This window comes from Pezoporus occidentalis, unplaced genomic scaffold (genome assembly GCF_034315485.1).
Source record: "Pezoporus occidentalis ecotype Australia unplaced genomic scaffold, CSIRO_AGI_Poc_V1 ctg181, whole genome shotgun sequence".
Lineage (NCBI taxonomy): Eukaryota > Metazoa > Chordata > Aves > Psittaciformes > Psittacidae > Pezoporus > Pezoporus occidentalis.
Window position 1 is genome coordinate 184,819 of NW_026913652.1, and position 16,725 is coordinate 201,543.

At 35.7% G+C, this 16,725-nt stretch overlaps 1 protein-coding gene across 1 annotated transcript in view; it reads left to right on the top strand.

Annotated features, from left to right (window-relative positions):
- WDR70 (WD repeat domain 70) overlaps window positions 1-16,725 on the top strand; it is a 101,742-nt gene that overhangs the window by 73,889 nt on the left and 11,128 nt on the right. Inside the window, exons 13-14 of the mRNA XM_062615426.1 lie at window positions 564-702; window positions 15,723-15,823. Coding sequence (XP_062471410.1) covers window positions 564-702; window positions 15,723-15,823 — 240 coding nt within the window. The remainder of the gene's footprint in view (window positions 1-563; window positions 703-15,722; window positions 15,824-16,725) is intronic.

A 16,725-nucleotide genomic window follows, 5' to 3' on the forward strand; every position in this document is an offset into this window, starting at 1 on the left:
GCATGTCTGTAACTGTAGCACAGCCTAATCCAACTCTAAGGGTAATTTATACATTTGAAATAAGATCTTAGAAAGGCAGGTCATGGACAGCTCAATCTTCACTGCAGTTTGTAGCATAGAGGAAAAGTAAACAGACAAATGTTTTTGGCCACTGTATAAACACATTGCCTTGTATCACTGAAGAATGTATCATTAGGAAAAACAGATTTCATGATTTTTTTTTTTTTTTTTTTTTTTTTTTTACTTTATGAGGAGTACCAGATTTGAAAATACTTTTGTTTTTCATATTGAAAAGTTTACAAGAGTTTTGAGAGGAGGGGAATTTTGTTGGGAGGAGGATTTTTACTGAATTTGCCTGTTTTGCACGTTCTGTGCACAGCTGTAATTGTACATGTGAACTGTACATGTCTGAAAACTATAGTAACAGATGACAGCTGACAAAAAAGCTGTCTTTTGAAAGGATTAACAAATGGAAAGGATTATTTTTAAGGAGTGCAATTTATATAGAAGTTTCCTATACATTCATTATTGATTAACCCAGTATGTTTTGTTTTCTTCAACAGGACAGATTGTTGTTTCAGCCCAGATGATAAAATACTTGTCACAGGCACCTCTGTTAAGAGAGGTGGTGGCAGTGGGAAGCTTTGCTTCTTTTACCGGGAAACATTGCAGAAGTTCTACGAGATAGAAGTTACAGATGCGGTATGTAGTATAGTTTTGGTTTTTTTTGTCTACTATTTAAAGTATGAATGAAATCAATGAAACTATGTGCTTTTTTTCCCGTTATACAGGTAATGACCAGCTAACACTATTGTAATTTTTCTACTCCATAATTGAGATGGAGGTACAGTTGCCTGAATAGGCAGTTTTCTTCAACTTGAAGAAAAAAACCAAAATCTTAGGAAAAACACTAGGAGATTTCGTGGCAAAAGGAATGCAACACCAAAAATAACATTTCCACCAGTAACATAAAAAATGTAAAATTGAAAACATCTAATACAAACAAGTGTGTATGGCTTGAACTAGCTACCTGTTCCTTTGCACAGAAGGGTAAAGCTTAATATCATAGTTGAAGAAAGTCTTTTCACTCTAGTGTTGTACACAAGTGGACTTATAAGAGTATGACAAGCAGATGTGGGAGAATTTTAAACAGAATTGCCATTGCTTATGTATGGCAATGTACGCTTAAGTCCCATTAGTTGTGACAATCTGTCAGATAGCAACTTTTTGTTGATTTATTTCAGTATATTGTTTTCTCATTCATCACTTTTCTTAACCAGCCTCACAGTCTTTCCTAGTACAGTGGAGCCAAACTGCTTTATGCTGGAAATCATTTACACAGAATTTGAATTTGTATTTATATTTCCTTTCAAAATCCATTTTCTCTTCTAATTCACCCTAAAGCGGAATCTGCTTACAGATTAATTTGTTATATCTGTCATTTCAGTCGTGTAAACTAAAAATGCAGAATGCATGTCAAAGCAGAAGGCATGTATTTCTTCTGGATGAGGAAAAAAAAACCCAACTGTTTTTATTTTAAACATACATTCTAAATACAGTTTTTATACAGCTTTGAAAGTTTTATTTTAAGAATTTTAATTCTCTTTAAAGAATTTTTCCAAAGAAAGTATAAATTCAACTATAAAGTTTTCTTCTGTGGAACATACCAAACATCAGCTTCACTCACAGTGATTTCTAGTGGATTTTTATTTTCTGATACAAGTATTATAAGCAAGTATTTGTAACCTTTATCTGCAAAGCACGGATGCCTCGGTATCCCCTCTGAAACTTCAAGACAGAGAAAAAGAAAATAACCATATAAAAGTGGAAAAGGTAGATTGTTGTAGGAGCTTTTCTGTCCTTGGGCACAGGAAACAAAACAGCTTAGTAATTCCATTCACAATTAATTTGAACTCCTTAGAATGGAGTGTCAGCATGTGGTCATAATGCCATCTCTATTTAGTTGTGTTAAGTCAGTAACAGTGTATAGAAACATCACCTGCTGCAGTTTGAAAACTGCAAGGGTGAGGAGCTTGTCAGTGGTGGATCCTATATCTCTAAAAGAAAGAAATAAGAATTATTGCTGACCAGCCAACCTTTTTTGTGTTCAAAGGAAATACAATTTTCATTTGCTTTGTTTCCTAGAAAAATGTTTCTTTAATTCTCTGAAATAAAGGAACCATTTACCTGTTGATGAGGCAGATAATTCTAAAGGAGGATCCAGAAAAAACATTGTTTTGCTGTCAGTTTCTCTGAGAATTCAGAAGTAAATTCCTGCTCATTCTTCTTCAAAATGCAAAAGAGCTATGGAGCTGAGAACCAACAGTAGGAAATGGTTGGAAAAACAAAAGTGGAGGTCAATAAGCAACTTCACTGGGGCCACTCACATAGTAAAATGTGTACTAATCTCAGCAGGTTCATAATTTTATATTGGTGTTGATATTTATATAGTTCTTTTTAAGACTGCAGTAAATTACTTTTGTCTGTAGAGTTCTAGTGCTGCTGTTTTTCTTCATTTCTAATTATTAAATTTAAGACCCATTCTGCTTCGAATATAAAGGATCAAATGAAAATAATGGGAATAATAGCTGAAGAATTGAAACTTAGAAATGCTGATCATACAATTTTCAGCACTAGTAATATCTCTACAATAGTGTATCTAGCTTCAACACTACATTGCATTGCATAGATGAAGTTGCACTATGCAAATCTGTATAGTAAAAGCACAGATACACCAGTATCTGTCTCTGCAAAGAGCTTGATCTGCTCTCATTTCTCATGAAAATAATTACAGTGATTTCAGTTGGATTTAGTCCAACTTGCTAAAGAAAAAGGGCATCATTATTTATTTCAAGTCTAAAAAGAAAATAATAAGTCTTTTTGAGGTCAGTTGCATACCATTTTGATGGTAGAACGTACCTAATCAGAATAAAAGAAAATCTAGTATGAAGAGAAAACATAAACTATTAATGTGTTACTTTTCCAATTTCACAAGGATTTTTGAAAGGAAATGCTGTAAACTGAGAAAATTGAAGAAACAATAAAGAGCAGTAAACATTGTCTTAACTCTCCTTGGTAAATAGCCCGTGCAATTGGCCTGTAAATGAACCTAGAGGGTAATGGGAAAATATTTAATGGGAATGTTTGACCAAAGCTGTGTCTGGCATTCCTTTCTATCATACCACACAAACCTTTTTTCACCTTTTCTTTCAAGTTTTCATGGGAAAACCCATTACTGCTGCAGAGCTGCTGGAGTGAAACCTTGATGTTTTACTAATGGACTAATGGTTTGATTAGTCTCTGCTGCTGTGGCTGGGTATAAAATATTAATTTGCTTTTATTAGTTTTTATTTGTTTTGAAGAAAAGCTAAGTAAATGTCAGAAGTGGTGCAGACCATGGGCTCTGCGTCTGGCCAGGAGCAGCGTCCCTTCAGGAGGAGCTGTGAACAGGGCAAATATACAATGAATACACAATAATGCTTTTCTAACTACCCTCTATGACTTGGAGATAGCTTAATGCAGACATAGGAATTTTCTCTACATGCAGTACTTCAGCCTTACTCTGGCTCAGTGCATACAGGTGTCATTGGTCATTAAGAAGGCTTTGTACCGTGACCATAATTATGTATACTAAACTGTACAGAACTGCTCTTTTTAACATGAACCAAAACCTTATTAGGCACTTGTAGCTTTTTCATTGTTTTTCTGTCTGTTTCTTCTATCTTGGCAATATTATCTGTGAACAGTTCCTCAAATATCCACAAGAAAATATATTAAAATTTCTCACTTTGAGCATTTATTTTATGTGAAAGATTTATAATTGCTACAAAATGCTTCTTTGGTCCATTAAGTGGATGAGGGACTTAGACAGATGTCAGGAAATACAACTGCCAGAAGAGGGGTACATACAAAGTATGCACATAGAAACTCAAAGGCTACTTCCCTTTCCTTTTCTCAGACCTGTAGCTGCTTTGGGATGAGGTTTCATCTGTTGGGACATCTGTAACTCCACTCTCTGGAATAAAAGGGAGATTTCATTATCAGATGCAAGTCAGGGAGGGTTAATTTCTAGTTCTTGTTTTGGTTATGCAAGTTTAAGATCTTCATGAGAACCAATTACAAGTACCTAATGTATGGGAAACTGAGTTGGGTACACAACGTTTTCCCCAGTGTCAAATTAATTGAAAATAGCTGTAGATAGCCACTTGAATGACTCTCATGTCTGTTGTTAGTTTGGCTAGGTCAAACAGATCACCCAGTAGTTATCCTTATTAAGTCACAATTGATTTTGGGAGCTGCAGAGCAGTCATCTTCCCCCTATAGAAAGTAGTAGTAATACACCCATTACTGCCAAGCAAGAGTGGGCACTGAGAAAGGAAAAAAAAAAATAAATAAATCCAGAAGCTGTGTAATTACAGAAATTGCTATTTTAAAATGAAAATGTAAGTGATAATTTAATCTAAAAATGCATAATTTTTATATTGCATACATTATAAAATGAGATGTGCAAGTTTTTAAAATAGCGTGTAGATTTTTGTACACATGCAACAATCCAGTAGCATAGATTTGTTGGGATTTGGGGAGACCTGTTTCTATTAGGAGGATTCTTCAATATTTTCTTAGTTTCTCAAATAAAAGCAAAAGTTAAATTATTAAATACATCTGAAAATACCTCTAAGGGATGTTTCAAGGAGGTCTTCTGAGACAAGCTATAAATAAAGCTTCTTTTTAGATTAAAGAAAGAAAAGGAAAGAAGGAATAAGGAATATGAAACTTTCAGCATCCTTTATGCACAGTTGATATAAGATTGCAGTATTTTTTCGTTGACCTCAAACGGTATCATTTACGATTTATAAGGTGCAGTAATATAATAAAGGGCTTTTCCACTGTGGCCCATTTCACTAAGATTTAAAGCTTTTGAATTTAAGGAAAATAAATTTGTTTAACTTCTGGAAGAGATCATCATGCTACTTTTTTTTTTTTAGCCATTTATTTTATTTGAAAGGAAAATCCACATTTTCAACAAGGAAGTAAATGCAGCCTTTAACATTCACTTTTTTTGTGCTCATTAAATTAAAAAAAGGTAATCTAGCATAAAATGTGAATCACACATCACAGGGAATGTGTTTTCTAGTGCGGGAATGTGTTTTCTGGTGCAGGAATGTGTCAGTTTTTATTCTCTGCTTTCATGTATGCAGAGATAATTTGGTCCTTCCCTTTGTATATTCTGCAGCAGCATGTACTTTGTTTTAGGCGAGCTGTCACATTTGACTTGTACAAGAGAAATAAGCTGTTCAGGTTTCCTCACTGTAGCAGGGAGCGAGGGGTGTGTGTGAAGATTGTCTGCCTTAGTTATGTGAAATACTGTGATGGAAGTGTGGCTGCAGTTTTAACGGAGCAGGTGCTTGAAATTTCCTTACCTTGCAATTACAACAAAACCAGTTTCTTCTATTCATAAAAAAAAGTGTGGTTCAAAGGCTCAATTCACGTCTAAGAATATAGTTTATAGCTGTGCCTTGAAATGTGATACAGCATTGTCATCCTTATATTCAATATTGCTTTAAATACTTGGCCTCTGAAAATGTTTTAGGATATTTCTTGTTTCTATATACAAAATTCTAAATTTTATCCATTTCTGGTCCATTTTCTGTTGAATGTTTCCACACCTTTTCTAAGTCATGCTTCACAAGGGAAATATATTAGTATTGTTTCCCCTACTACTGTATTCTCATGAGCATTTTAAATCTAATGATAGCAGGTCACTGCATTCTCGATATTCCCTGATCTCCCACCTTGTAGTTGGCTCTTTTCCTTAGAAGAGCTCCAGGGGAATCTCAAACCTGAAGATTCTTGCAATTGGGGTTTAAAGTAGGTTTTCAATATAATATTATTATATTTTTATTGTATGAGCAGTATTTTTTCTCTTTTTTTATCATAGGATGCATACTATCAAAATGAGTATTAACCATTCTTTTGTTCCAAGGAAGAAATAAGGTAGAATACTGGTAGCATTTGTTGTTCAGCTTGGCAGACATTTGTAAATGGCATAGTTCCCCGTCTCTCTTGGTGAGTGCATCCAGGAGGCAGACCAGCCTATCCCAGATACAGCAACATGGCAAGCCAAGTCACTGGCTTTTTTGTCACCACTGTGCCCTAAGTCACCAGCAGAAAGAAATTACAGTGTGCAGTGGGAATTAATGTTGTTGCTAAGTTGCATTATCTTCCTGTTATTCCTAAGGGAGAAAACTTCTGTTGTTCATGGAGGGGAGCAGACAGTTAATGTAGCTGATGTTTCATGCTGATCTTTTGGCAAAAAAAATCAAGGTGACTGTAGAGGAAGGAGAGACCTATCTTATATAAAAGCCTTTCCTTAGTATGCTAACTTTGTAGGTCGATTTTACTTTACATTCTCCATGTGAAGTATTATTATTAATGAACCTTGATTATTATGTAGAAATAGCGGTAGTTCTGCATGTAAAACTGCCATTGCTTCAGATTTTAATACTGAGTTTCTGATTTGGTTTAATTTTTTTAAAATTTCTCTTTAAGTTGCAGTTCCCTAAATTGGAGAGAAAATAATCTCGTTGTACATTTGGGAGAAAAAGTGCTGAAACATTTGGCTGCAATACAGAGTACAATGGCATGAGAGGGAGGAAATAAGTCAAATAAGCTTTGAGATCTTTGAGACGGGCAGGCGTCACTCTGCTGCCTTTAGGTTAAAATGCTTATGGGCTTTTCCTGCAGCCCAGCATCATGAGATTTCTAGTATATTTTGAAGCATTTTCCTCTCTTAACAAGTAATGTATGCAATTCTTGGTGGGGTGTATTTCATAAGCAGTTTGCAGAGTTTTCAGTCTGTGAAAAACGTGGACCGCTTCAAACATGTCATGAAGATTTGTATGAAAAGTAGATTTGTATCCCCTCTACAGTTGTGTAAGTATCTAAGGTTTCTAAACGGTTCCACACATTCATTATAAAATGGAAAAGGCTGAAAGCCACTGCTTTAATATTTTCCTAATTACAGTTGTTTAAAAATGGCAGTAGCCAAATAGGGATGGGAAACAGTTGTTGAAAGATTTTGTGATAGTGAGAAGCTGTCTAATTGTTAGCATCCAAATATTTTAATGTTTTATTTAATGACATATAAGTTCTTTGAACTAATTATAGTATTTTTTCTGAAATAACTTCTTCCCTTCTCTGATGGGAAGATGGGAAGACATACCACTAAAGTCAGATGGACTTAATGTTGTGCAAGTTCCAGCACTATAGAAGATTAAGCTGGAAGGCACACTGAGATTTGGTATCTCATTCCACCACAAGCTTGAAATTGCTTACCCCTCTTAAATATAATGTAATATAACTATAAGCTTAGGAAATGAGTAATGCTAATTTGAAAGGTAATTACTGTTGCTTAAAACAAACAAAAAACCAAAACTAATAAACAGTTACGTTTCTTTAACCTTAATTAGGTTCTAAGCTCCTGGTGTTTTAAAGATACTGCATTGCAGAAGTAGTTCTTCACCATGAATATGTAGGGGTTTTGCAGGAGAAAAGGCAGTGCTAAATCAACAAGTTGCACTCAAATTGCACTGATTTTGACAGATTTTTTTTTCTTTTATTTTTCTGGCAATGATGGAATGTGTAAAGATTACAGTTAAGATACATATTCAATTCAGTGAACCCATTTGGCCACTGCTGTGGTGACCTGTCCTTTCAGAGTTCACGACCATGGTCAGAATGTCATTATACACGTTTGCTACCTTCCCTGCTGACATGCCACTTATGTGGCTGTCTGGACAGCCAAATGCAGAAAATCTGAGCTGTGCTGTTCAAACAGAACCCATCACATACCGTCATGGCCATTGAAGCAAAGCTTGCACATGGGATAGAGGGAAGGTTTATTTAAGTTTTTCTTAACCAAAAATATTTTCTTAAAGCAGCAGCGCTTGCTGTTACTTTTTTATTGTCTAGCTTCAAGACAGGATCTGAAGGAATTGTTTGCTGGACTATAAACTAGCAAAGGGGTAAGCAACAAGGGCCAGCATAGGCTCTGTTTCTGGTTTATCCCTGTTTGGCATTTTGGTACTTCCAGAGCTAGACCTGATCTTTCAACTTAAGATTCTAAAGATTTGTTGGCTAGTTTTAGAACTTTATATCTGCTGTATTCTTTGTACACTAGGAGTATTTAATTTGGCTTCCAGGTTCCTTTATCCTTGAACTGGGGAGTTTTGTGTATGTAGTACAGTTGCTATAATATAGGTCCTTGTTAGTTTTTTGTTCTTCTTACATAGTTATTTTGGCCGTTGTAGGCTTCAGGGTTTCACCTGACCAAGTATAGATGTGTACTGCTTATCCAGTGACCCTGTGCTCCTTTTCAAATCAACAGAGAAAAATAAACACATCCAGACTGATTTAATCTTATCCTAAAATAGGTATCTAACATAGGTTAGATGAAGGCCACTGTAAAATTCTTGCTTCTCTCTGTTAGCTATAAAGGGAGGTGAAAGTTTGTAGGCTTTTGAAGAATAGACCTGTAAAGATTAGAGGTGTAGACATTGGAAGTTGTGAGAGGCAAGTTCCACCTAGTATCTTTACTTCCCTCCAGTGGCGTTTGTTCTGTCTTGCTAAAGCACTAGGATGTTTCAGGTCTTGTGCTCTGACCTTGTTAATAGCAAAGTAGTAAAAAATGGATTAATTCTGCACTCATTTCTGTTGATGTAAGGGTTTCAACTGTAGGCAGTTTTCAGAAGAGCTTGCCACTCTATGAAGAGATTGTGCTAACCAGGGGTGAAGTTTATATTCTCTTACTTTCACCTGATTTACAGACATAACTGTCAAAAAATCAGCAACTTCACCTTAAGATTGTAGAACTTTAACTAAATTTTAACAAACTCTTTTTGGGGGGGTGTTTGGTTTGTCTTGTTTTTTTTTTTTTTTTTTGTTGTTGTTTTTGTTTTGTTTGTGGGTTCGTTTTTTTTTGCTTTTTTTGTGCTTTTTTTTGTTTTGTTTGTTTTGTGGGGCTTTTAATGGGTGGAAAAATCACATGAAGGAGACATTCAAACCCCAGGAGCTCTTGCTGCAACAGTTAGGGGTGTGTGAAAGCCTAGGATTAGTATGTTCTCTTACTATTTTCAATATTTATCTAAAATTAGTTTTGGTGGGGTTTTTTTTTCCAGTCGTAATTTGCAAGGAAATCGCTTTTTCCAGTTTGCAAGTGAGATTTTGGTTGTATACTCATCACAGAGATAGTACAGATAGTAGCTGTATGTCAGCATCATTCAGTAGAGATTTCCACCCTCTCAGGGTAGTTTTCTGCAGGTGTGGAAGTATATAGTTGCATCTTCTCCATTTAGCAGGTTTGTTTGTCTTTTCATTTGGACAGTTTTTGCTAATAGTCATGAAAGTGTACATTAATTTAGTGAACTTAGTCTAGAAGTCTGATAGCTGCAGATAACTGAATAATCAATTCTGGCATTTTGGAGCAACTGTAGAAGCAGACTGAAAATGAGAATTATCAGGGAAGAATGAATAGCTGTATGTGAAGGAAAAGGACAGTTGAAAAGGTTTATTCAAACAGTGCATAACTGATACAGAAGCATGGCAGGAGGAGCTTTACAAATGTACTTGAAAAAGCCAATACATTATCATTCATTATCTGAAAATACACTTAACATGAAGTGTGCATTTTAGAAGATAAATGCATGGTATATAACCTTAAAACTTAACTGTTTTTAGGGAGAAGGGGCTGTTTCCAAAGAAAACAGTGCCTGATAGAGAAGCAGTAAGACCCCCTGAAGGAGGGAAAAGAAATTAAAACATCATTGTAAAATATGGCCCATCTAATTTACTTTTCATTTTGCAGTAGCAAAGAAAGAATATAGCCTCATTGACCTAAGTGCTTCAGAAGTGTATGCCTATTTATGTCAAAAATACAGATTTTTTTTTTTTTCTTGTGAAACTTGACATCATGCCAAACTTGAAGCAAATTCTGACGGCCGTAATCAGTATATGCATGCACATATACATGGCTGTTTAATGAAGTTTTGCTAGCTACAAAAGATTGGCTATTATCTTGGGGGTTTTATACATATAAAGGTAGTTACATTTTGCTGGGTATCAGTCAAAGTTTCAACTGAAATGCAAAATCTAGGAAGTCAGTACTTTCATGCAGCTTCAGCTTACAGACATGTAAAATGTTAGGAATACAAGAAGACAGCTGTGGAGGGAAACCTTATTTTCCTTAGCTCTCTTGCAGTAGGGTGAAACAGGATAGAGATGAATAATGCTTTTGAGAGACATTCTTTATATAAACTCTCCTTATTTTGCTATGTAAGGGGCAGCCTTACATTTTAGTAGATTAAAAAGATATTCATGAGTTTAAGTGACTGCTTAGGCTCTACTATGAAAAATATTTTGGGGATAAGAATGAAGATTTATGTAATATGTAGGAACCAGGTAAGCTTGCTATATTTGCTTTGGGTTTTTTCTTAATGATGCATCCTCTCTGAAACTTCTCACAACCCCCATAATCTCTGCCAGTCCCTGTTCCCAGTGTGAAACATCTAACCCTTTCTAGTTGACCTTACTTGAATTTGTTAACTTTTCCTACTCTTTGTGCCTCCAACCTATACTGACACCCCTGAGATACTTCTTTCCACCCTGGACCCACTCTATCCATGCTGTAAGGCTGAATGCTTTTACCTGAAGCATGGACTAGGGAACTGAATTTTGTCTTTGCTGCTGCAGTCTTGACACATATTTATAAGCAAAGATCCATGAGAATTCTTTTAATCCTTGACATCAGTTTCAAGTTTTATGACCTTACCCAGCTTCGTGGTTTCATCTTAGGGGTAAATTTTCCATTCCTATGCCACAAATCATTTTAATCTTTTCTTGCTGACCTTGTAAAATACCCTCTCCGTATTGTTTACTTCTGTTGGGGAGTTACCCAAGTGCTCTGGACAGTTTCAGTTGAGATAATTAGCTTTTGCTTGCTGAGAAATCTGCTTTGGTTATTCTTCACTTTGCCTGCTAAACACAGGAGTATATTTCTAGGCCAGAATAAATGTCCCATTCCATGTAACAGAAAACTGTGCTTCAGGCTTCAGTTTCTCATTTAGAGGCACTGCTCTTAAATCCCATCAAAACACTGTTGATGTACATAGTGCCAGCAAAACCATGTGTGTAGTCACCTAGTCAGCTAAGCCAGACGAAGAATAACCTAACAGAAAAATTATTTGGTATAGTTTATTGTTTATCTGCAGCAACAGCTCTACTTCATATGATACAAAGGGAAAGACACAGGTGAGAACAGACTGTTAAGGGTGAGACTATTTATGAATCACCCCAGAATTTCACATGAGCTGGGACTGCATGTCTCAGAAGAAGTGCAGGTGGAATAGCACACAAGGGAATAGCAATACCATCACTTTTGCCTGCCACCTTTCTATGTATTTGAGTTATATGGTTTAAGATTACCACATATTATTAAACTTTTAAGTTACTATAGGTAAAACTTTCTAAATCTGGGGTTTATTTTAAAAGAACTGGGAGTCTGAAGTAAGTATAGTGCTTAGTTTAAAAATAAAGTAAAAATTATGTGTAGTTCAGATAATTCATATTTTGTTTTAACCATACTATAGCAACTTCAGAAAAAGATACGGCAAGTTTCAAGAATGATCAGTAATATGTTCTTATTTTATTAGGCAGTTGTTTAACATGATAAACATTCTCATCCAGATTGCAAAAACAATGTCTTTAAAATAATGTTTTGACTTTCAGTTTAAGTAGCATTACAAGAAAATTTGTTACCTGAAAATAACTACAAAGGCCTACTGTCAATAACACCCACTGAATCTGCTGTAGCCTCTTCCACAGTGTCAGTGAAGAAGGTGAATTTGGAGTGGTTTTCTTTCTGTTAACATTTTTAATATTTTCACATAATGACTTCACAAAAATATTTTCACAATCTTTTACCAGTATTTCCCAACACAGGCTACTGTGTTCATATATGCAACAGACATTGCAAAAGGCTATTCAGATTGGTCTAATTTGAAGAACTTAATGCTTTTGCATCTAAGTGCTGTACTTCCAGATCTTACAGAGCTGGCTTCATTAGTTCCATGGATAAAATTACTTTCAGGATTATATTACAGGCTTCCAGGATTTCATGCTCGAAAGATGTACTGTCCAAAACATCCAGACATTACAGAAATCTTTATTTTAAATATTGAAGAAGTCAATTTTATGATACATTATACATTTTATCATTCTTATTTGTTACATTATTTTTCATTTACAAAGTTGATATATGGCATGGAAATTTCAGGATTTCAGAATCTACATAGACTTGTCCTGTTTCAGTTTTATTTTATAAGAAACAGGTAAAGTCATTCTGTGTGATTGTTTGAATCTAGAATTAGTTAACTGAAATTTTTACTTGTTCTGGTGTTTGTATTTTCTGAATGTTGAAGCTGTCATTCACAGGATTTCCATGCAATCATTACTTACGCTTGGTCAAGTCTTTTGTGCTTGGCGTCCATGAAGCAAAGTTAAAATTGAAGTACAACCTTGTTTGTGTAGGGTTCCATTGCAGGGCACAATCTTAAAAGGAAACAAGGTATTCTTAAAACGTTTCTGTGGAATGGCAAATTCCTTTTCCATCTCAGAGAAATAGAAAGTGGCAGTAAGAAGCCATAGCCGCTTGCATCAGGCAAAAGAGTGTTGCCAGCAGGTTGAGGGAGGCTGTTATTCCACTCTACACAGCAGGCACAACACTAATTACAGGAACGTCCACTTAAACAAAAGAAAATGGTTTGAGGTTTGATAATTTTTATGATGGAGGTGGTCATACATTGAGACAGGTTGCCCAGAGATGCTGTTAGAGTCTCCATTCGTAGAAATATTCAAAACCAAACTTGATGTCCAGAGCTACTTGTTGGCCATTCTTAAAGCATGGGGGGTTGAATTAGATGATCTCCAGAGCTCTTTTCCAGTTGCAGTCATTCTGTAATTGTGTACAATGCTGTATCAGTAGGTGGGTATCTACCTATGTACATAGGTAGGCGAAGCCAGGAATACACTTTTTCTGCTATTAACACTCTTGTTTGCGTGGAGAGCTGGGAGCTAGGACCTTCTTTGAGCTGGAATTCGATGATTAGCATTTCCAGTGATAAAGATGTCTACAGGAGTTATTTTAACTGAACAGTAGGGAGGTTAGAGGCATCAAAGGCTAAATCCTCTTTATGAAGTAACTATTTTTTGTATGATAAGGAATCCCCTTTCCCCTCATTTGCAGTGTTAAGACCTAGTCCACAGTCATCACTTTGTTGTGTAGATATTTAGAATTTTTACTTCTTTAGATTTATATCATTGGGGAAAAAAATCAGGATCTTGTTTAGGAATTTTGGTCTTTTTGAAATATTGGTATTAAAAAGCCCAAAAGTATTTTGGTCTTTTTAAGGTATTGCCCATTTCTAACATAATCTGAAATTTTTATTATTTCTTCTAAAGTAGTTTCTATGCCAATGGATTAATAAAATTACTTGCATGTTCAGAGCTTGTATTTATTTAGTTTTTAACAAGTTATATTTAGGGACATTTTACAGTTCGAGAAGATTTATAGGCCTGTGTTTAATGGCAGTTATTTTGCCTGCTCTGGAGCATGTGCCATGGGTGGTTTTAAGTGTGCTGTGCATGTTTGACAAGTTAGAAATTTAGCAATCCCCAGCAGTGCTGAGCCACACTGTCTCAGACTTTGTTTTTGTTGGCTGGTATCCAGTACCATGCTATAAAATACATTTACTTGATAGTAGAAAGTGGAGAACCACATGAATGACAATGTTTAAAAAGGCTGGTGAAAAACATGCAATAAATATTAATAAAAGGCCACCCACCTCTGACCTTCAGTGCTTATTAGCTTTGTGTGTTTTAAAGTTACTGTAGCATTTTGAGCATTCACTAACAGTATGTAAGAATGTCTTATTTAAATCAAACAACTTATTAGCAACCCTGTATTGATTATTTTGATTGCTTCTGGCAAGGCTTATGGAATAATAAGAGAATTATACTTTGTACCTTAGTTATCTCGTAATAGATTGTTGTCCTTTAGTTATCTCATAATAAGCAAACCAGATTCATTTATACCTGCAAGCATGTGGAAATGTAGAATACTGTATGTACATCTGTGTAGAAAGAGAATGTTTTGCAGAGGAACCTTGTAAGGAATGGTCAGTTAATTCATGTAAACTCAATTCATTCAATTTTTCTTCTTAAACAAGAACACAAAGCAGAAAAATAGATGAGAAGAGAGTCTTCCATAATTTTGCAATAAAATGAATCTCTGATTCATGACGGCTGAATGGGCGCTAGAATTTTTTCAATATTTTTAATACTCTGTTTCTCATAACATTAAAAAAACTGGGATCTGAACCAAAGCAAAACTAGTATGGAACATGAAATGGGAAGTGATTCTGGATCACTAGAGCTGATAGGTAACCATGCTTTTTCAGATTAGGTGGTTCTTATCTCCCAAGTCATAGGGCTGTATTACACTCCTAATTATATTTTAGCTGTGCTGGATTTCTCTTAAGACATTAGTGGTTCCCATTCTGTGAATTTCATGTGCTGTATCATGTTAGAAATTAAAGTAGATAGGTGGATGGGGTGATAGTGGTTGAATATTGAATTATTAATTCACTTTGAGAAGAATCTATTCCTGGCTTTTGAGAAAAGAGAATTAGTTACCCGAGGGGAAATACAGGGCTAAAAATGAGCATTTTACAGTGAAATACTAACAGGACAATGCATCCTGCTAACTCTGGATACATTTATTACATAAGAAATACAGACACTGTTAAGACCATTCTTCAGTCTTGGACAGTATCCCTATAAAAAAATTATTGTCTATCAAAAACTAGACACTTTTCTTCCCCTGAATAGTCAGAGGCAAATACAGGGTTTTTGTTTGTGGGATGCACTGGGATGCGTTGCCCTTTATGCCAGCTTCCTTGGTGTTCCTGAGTCAGAAGATCAACTCTTACAGAGTTCATGTGCTGGTGTGCTGAATCAGACTGAATACATTAATCACGTGGAGATTCAAAGTCACATGGAGAAGCACACTCTCTGTGTAAAAGAACAGTTCTCTTAATGTCTGAAAATTAGTTTCTCTGCTGACCAGAAGTGTGACAGAGCTGTGAGACATTTGCTTCAATTACCCAGTTCTTCTGGGTGTTGTGGGGAAGAAAGAACCAAGAGTGAAAATCAGCTGCTCTTCCATTTCTTTAGTCAGCAAGTGAAAGGTCAGCACTGTGTGAGAAGTGAAAAACATAAAGAACAGGGTGGAAGAACTAAGAATTAAGAATGAAAATGCAAAAGACATGAAGGCCTATATTGCTGTATCTGAAGCACTTTATTGTTCTCCTTGCTGTCATTATTCAAATCCTCCTTTAACTTTCCATTTTCATTATGCTTACTAAGACCCTGGAGCGGTTAGTCTATGGAAAACACCCTCATGCTGCCACCAGTTTGTGCTTTCTGCCTACGTCCATGCATTGTCACTCCTTTTACATTGTGCTCAAGAGGAACTTACATATTTATATATTCATTCATGTTCTTAAGCATGTTCCTGCTACAGTGTGACTGTGATCCACTATTTGACAATAGGAATATTAATTCTAAAATCTGGATTAATGACCATCTATCAATATGTTTTTTTATTTCAGAGTGTTGTGCGTAGCCTTTGGCATCCTAAGCTGAACCAGATCATGGTTGGTACAGGAAATGGTTTGGCCAAAGTCTACTATGATCCTGTCAAAAGCCAGAGGTACGTAATCATGATTCATGACTAAGAACATTATCTTTTTTCTTAAATTTAGCCTGATTCCGTGGTACTTTGGTTATACTAGTAAATGAGAAAAAAAAACATTTTAGTAGCATTTGTTTTGCAGAGTTTTTCAGTTTTACTTATTTTGGAAGAGTAGAAAGAAATAAAAAACAAGAAACCAGTTTGTTTCTGAAAAACAGCACATTTGCTGGTATAATTGCTGGTATAATGTTCTGCCCATATATGCATTCATCTTTGTTTCAGTGGTATCCAAAAACATACTGTGTCCAGATGCTTACTGTGACACTTGAAGGTGAAGGTAAATTCTGGTTTACAAGATTATTGGAAATGTTTTATTTTTCTGATCTTTGTCAATTTGGAGAACAAGAGAGTTGGTCACCCTTGTTTGGACCCTTCTTCAGAGGTAGCCTGCATTTCCTAGGCACAGACCACAGGAGTCCTAGCTCATTTTTGTGTCCAGTTTGTTCCCTGGTACTTTCTGTGAGGAGGAAAACACCACCAGTTCAAATCAGTCTGCACCAGCCAGGCTTATGCAGCTTTTTCCAGCTGCAGTGTTACAGACACTTCTGGTTAGATAACTGCTGCCTCTGCAGCTCAGGAAGAGTACTAGGAGCAAATCACTGCTGATGTTGGGAGAGAAGCACATTCTGCAAGTGCTGTGGACAAATGAAGTGTGAAATGAATCTTCCACCCTTGTTTCCACATGTCATACAAACTGCTCTGTAACAGAATCGGTAATCTCTGTCCTCCACATGTGCATGGACAGGCAAAGATACACACATTTATGAATATTTAAAATGCTGTATAACTTTGAGGCTGTCTTGAATAAAAACCTGTTTCTGTTTGATGTAAACAGACCAACTGAACTGCTGTGTGTTTCC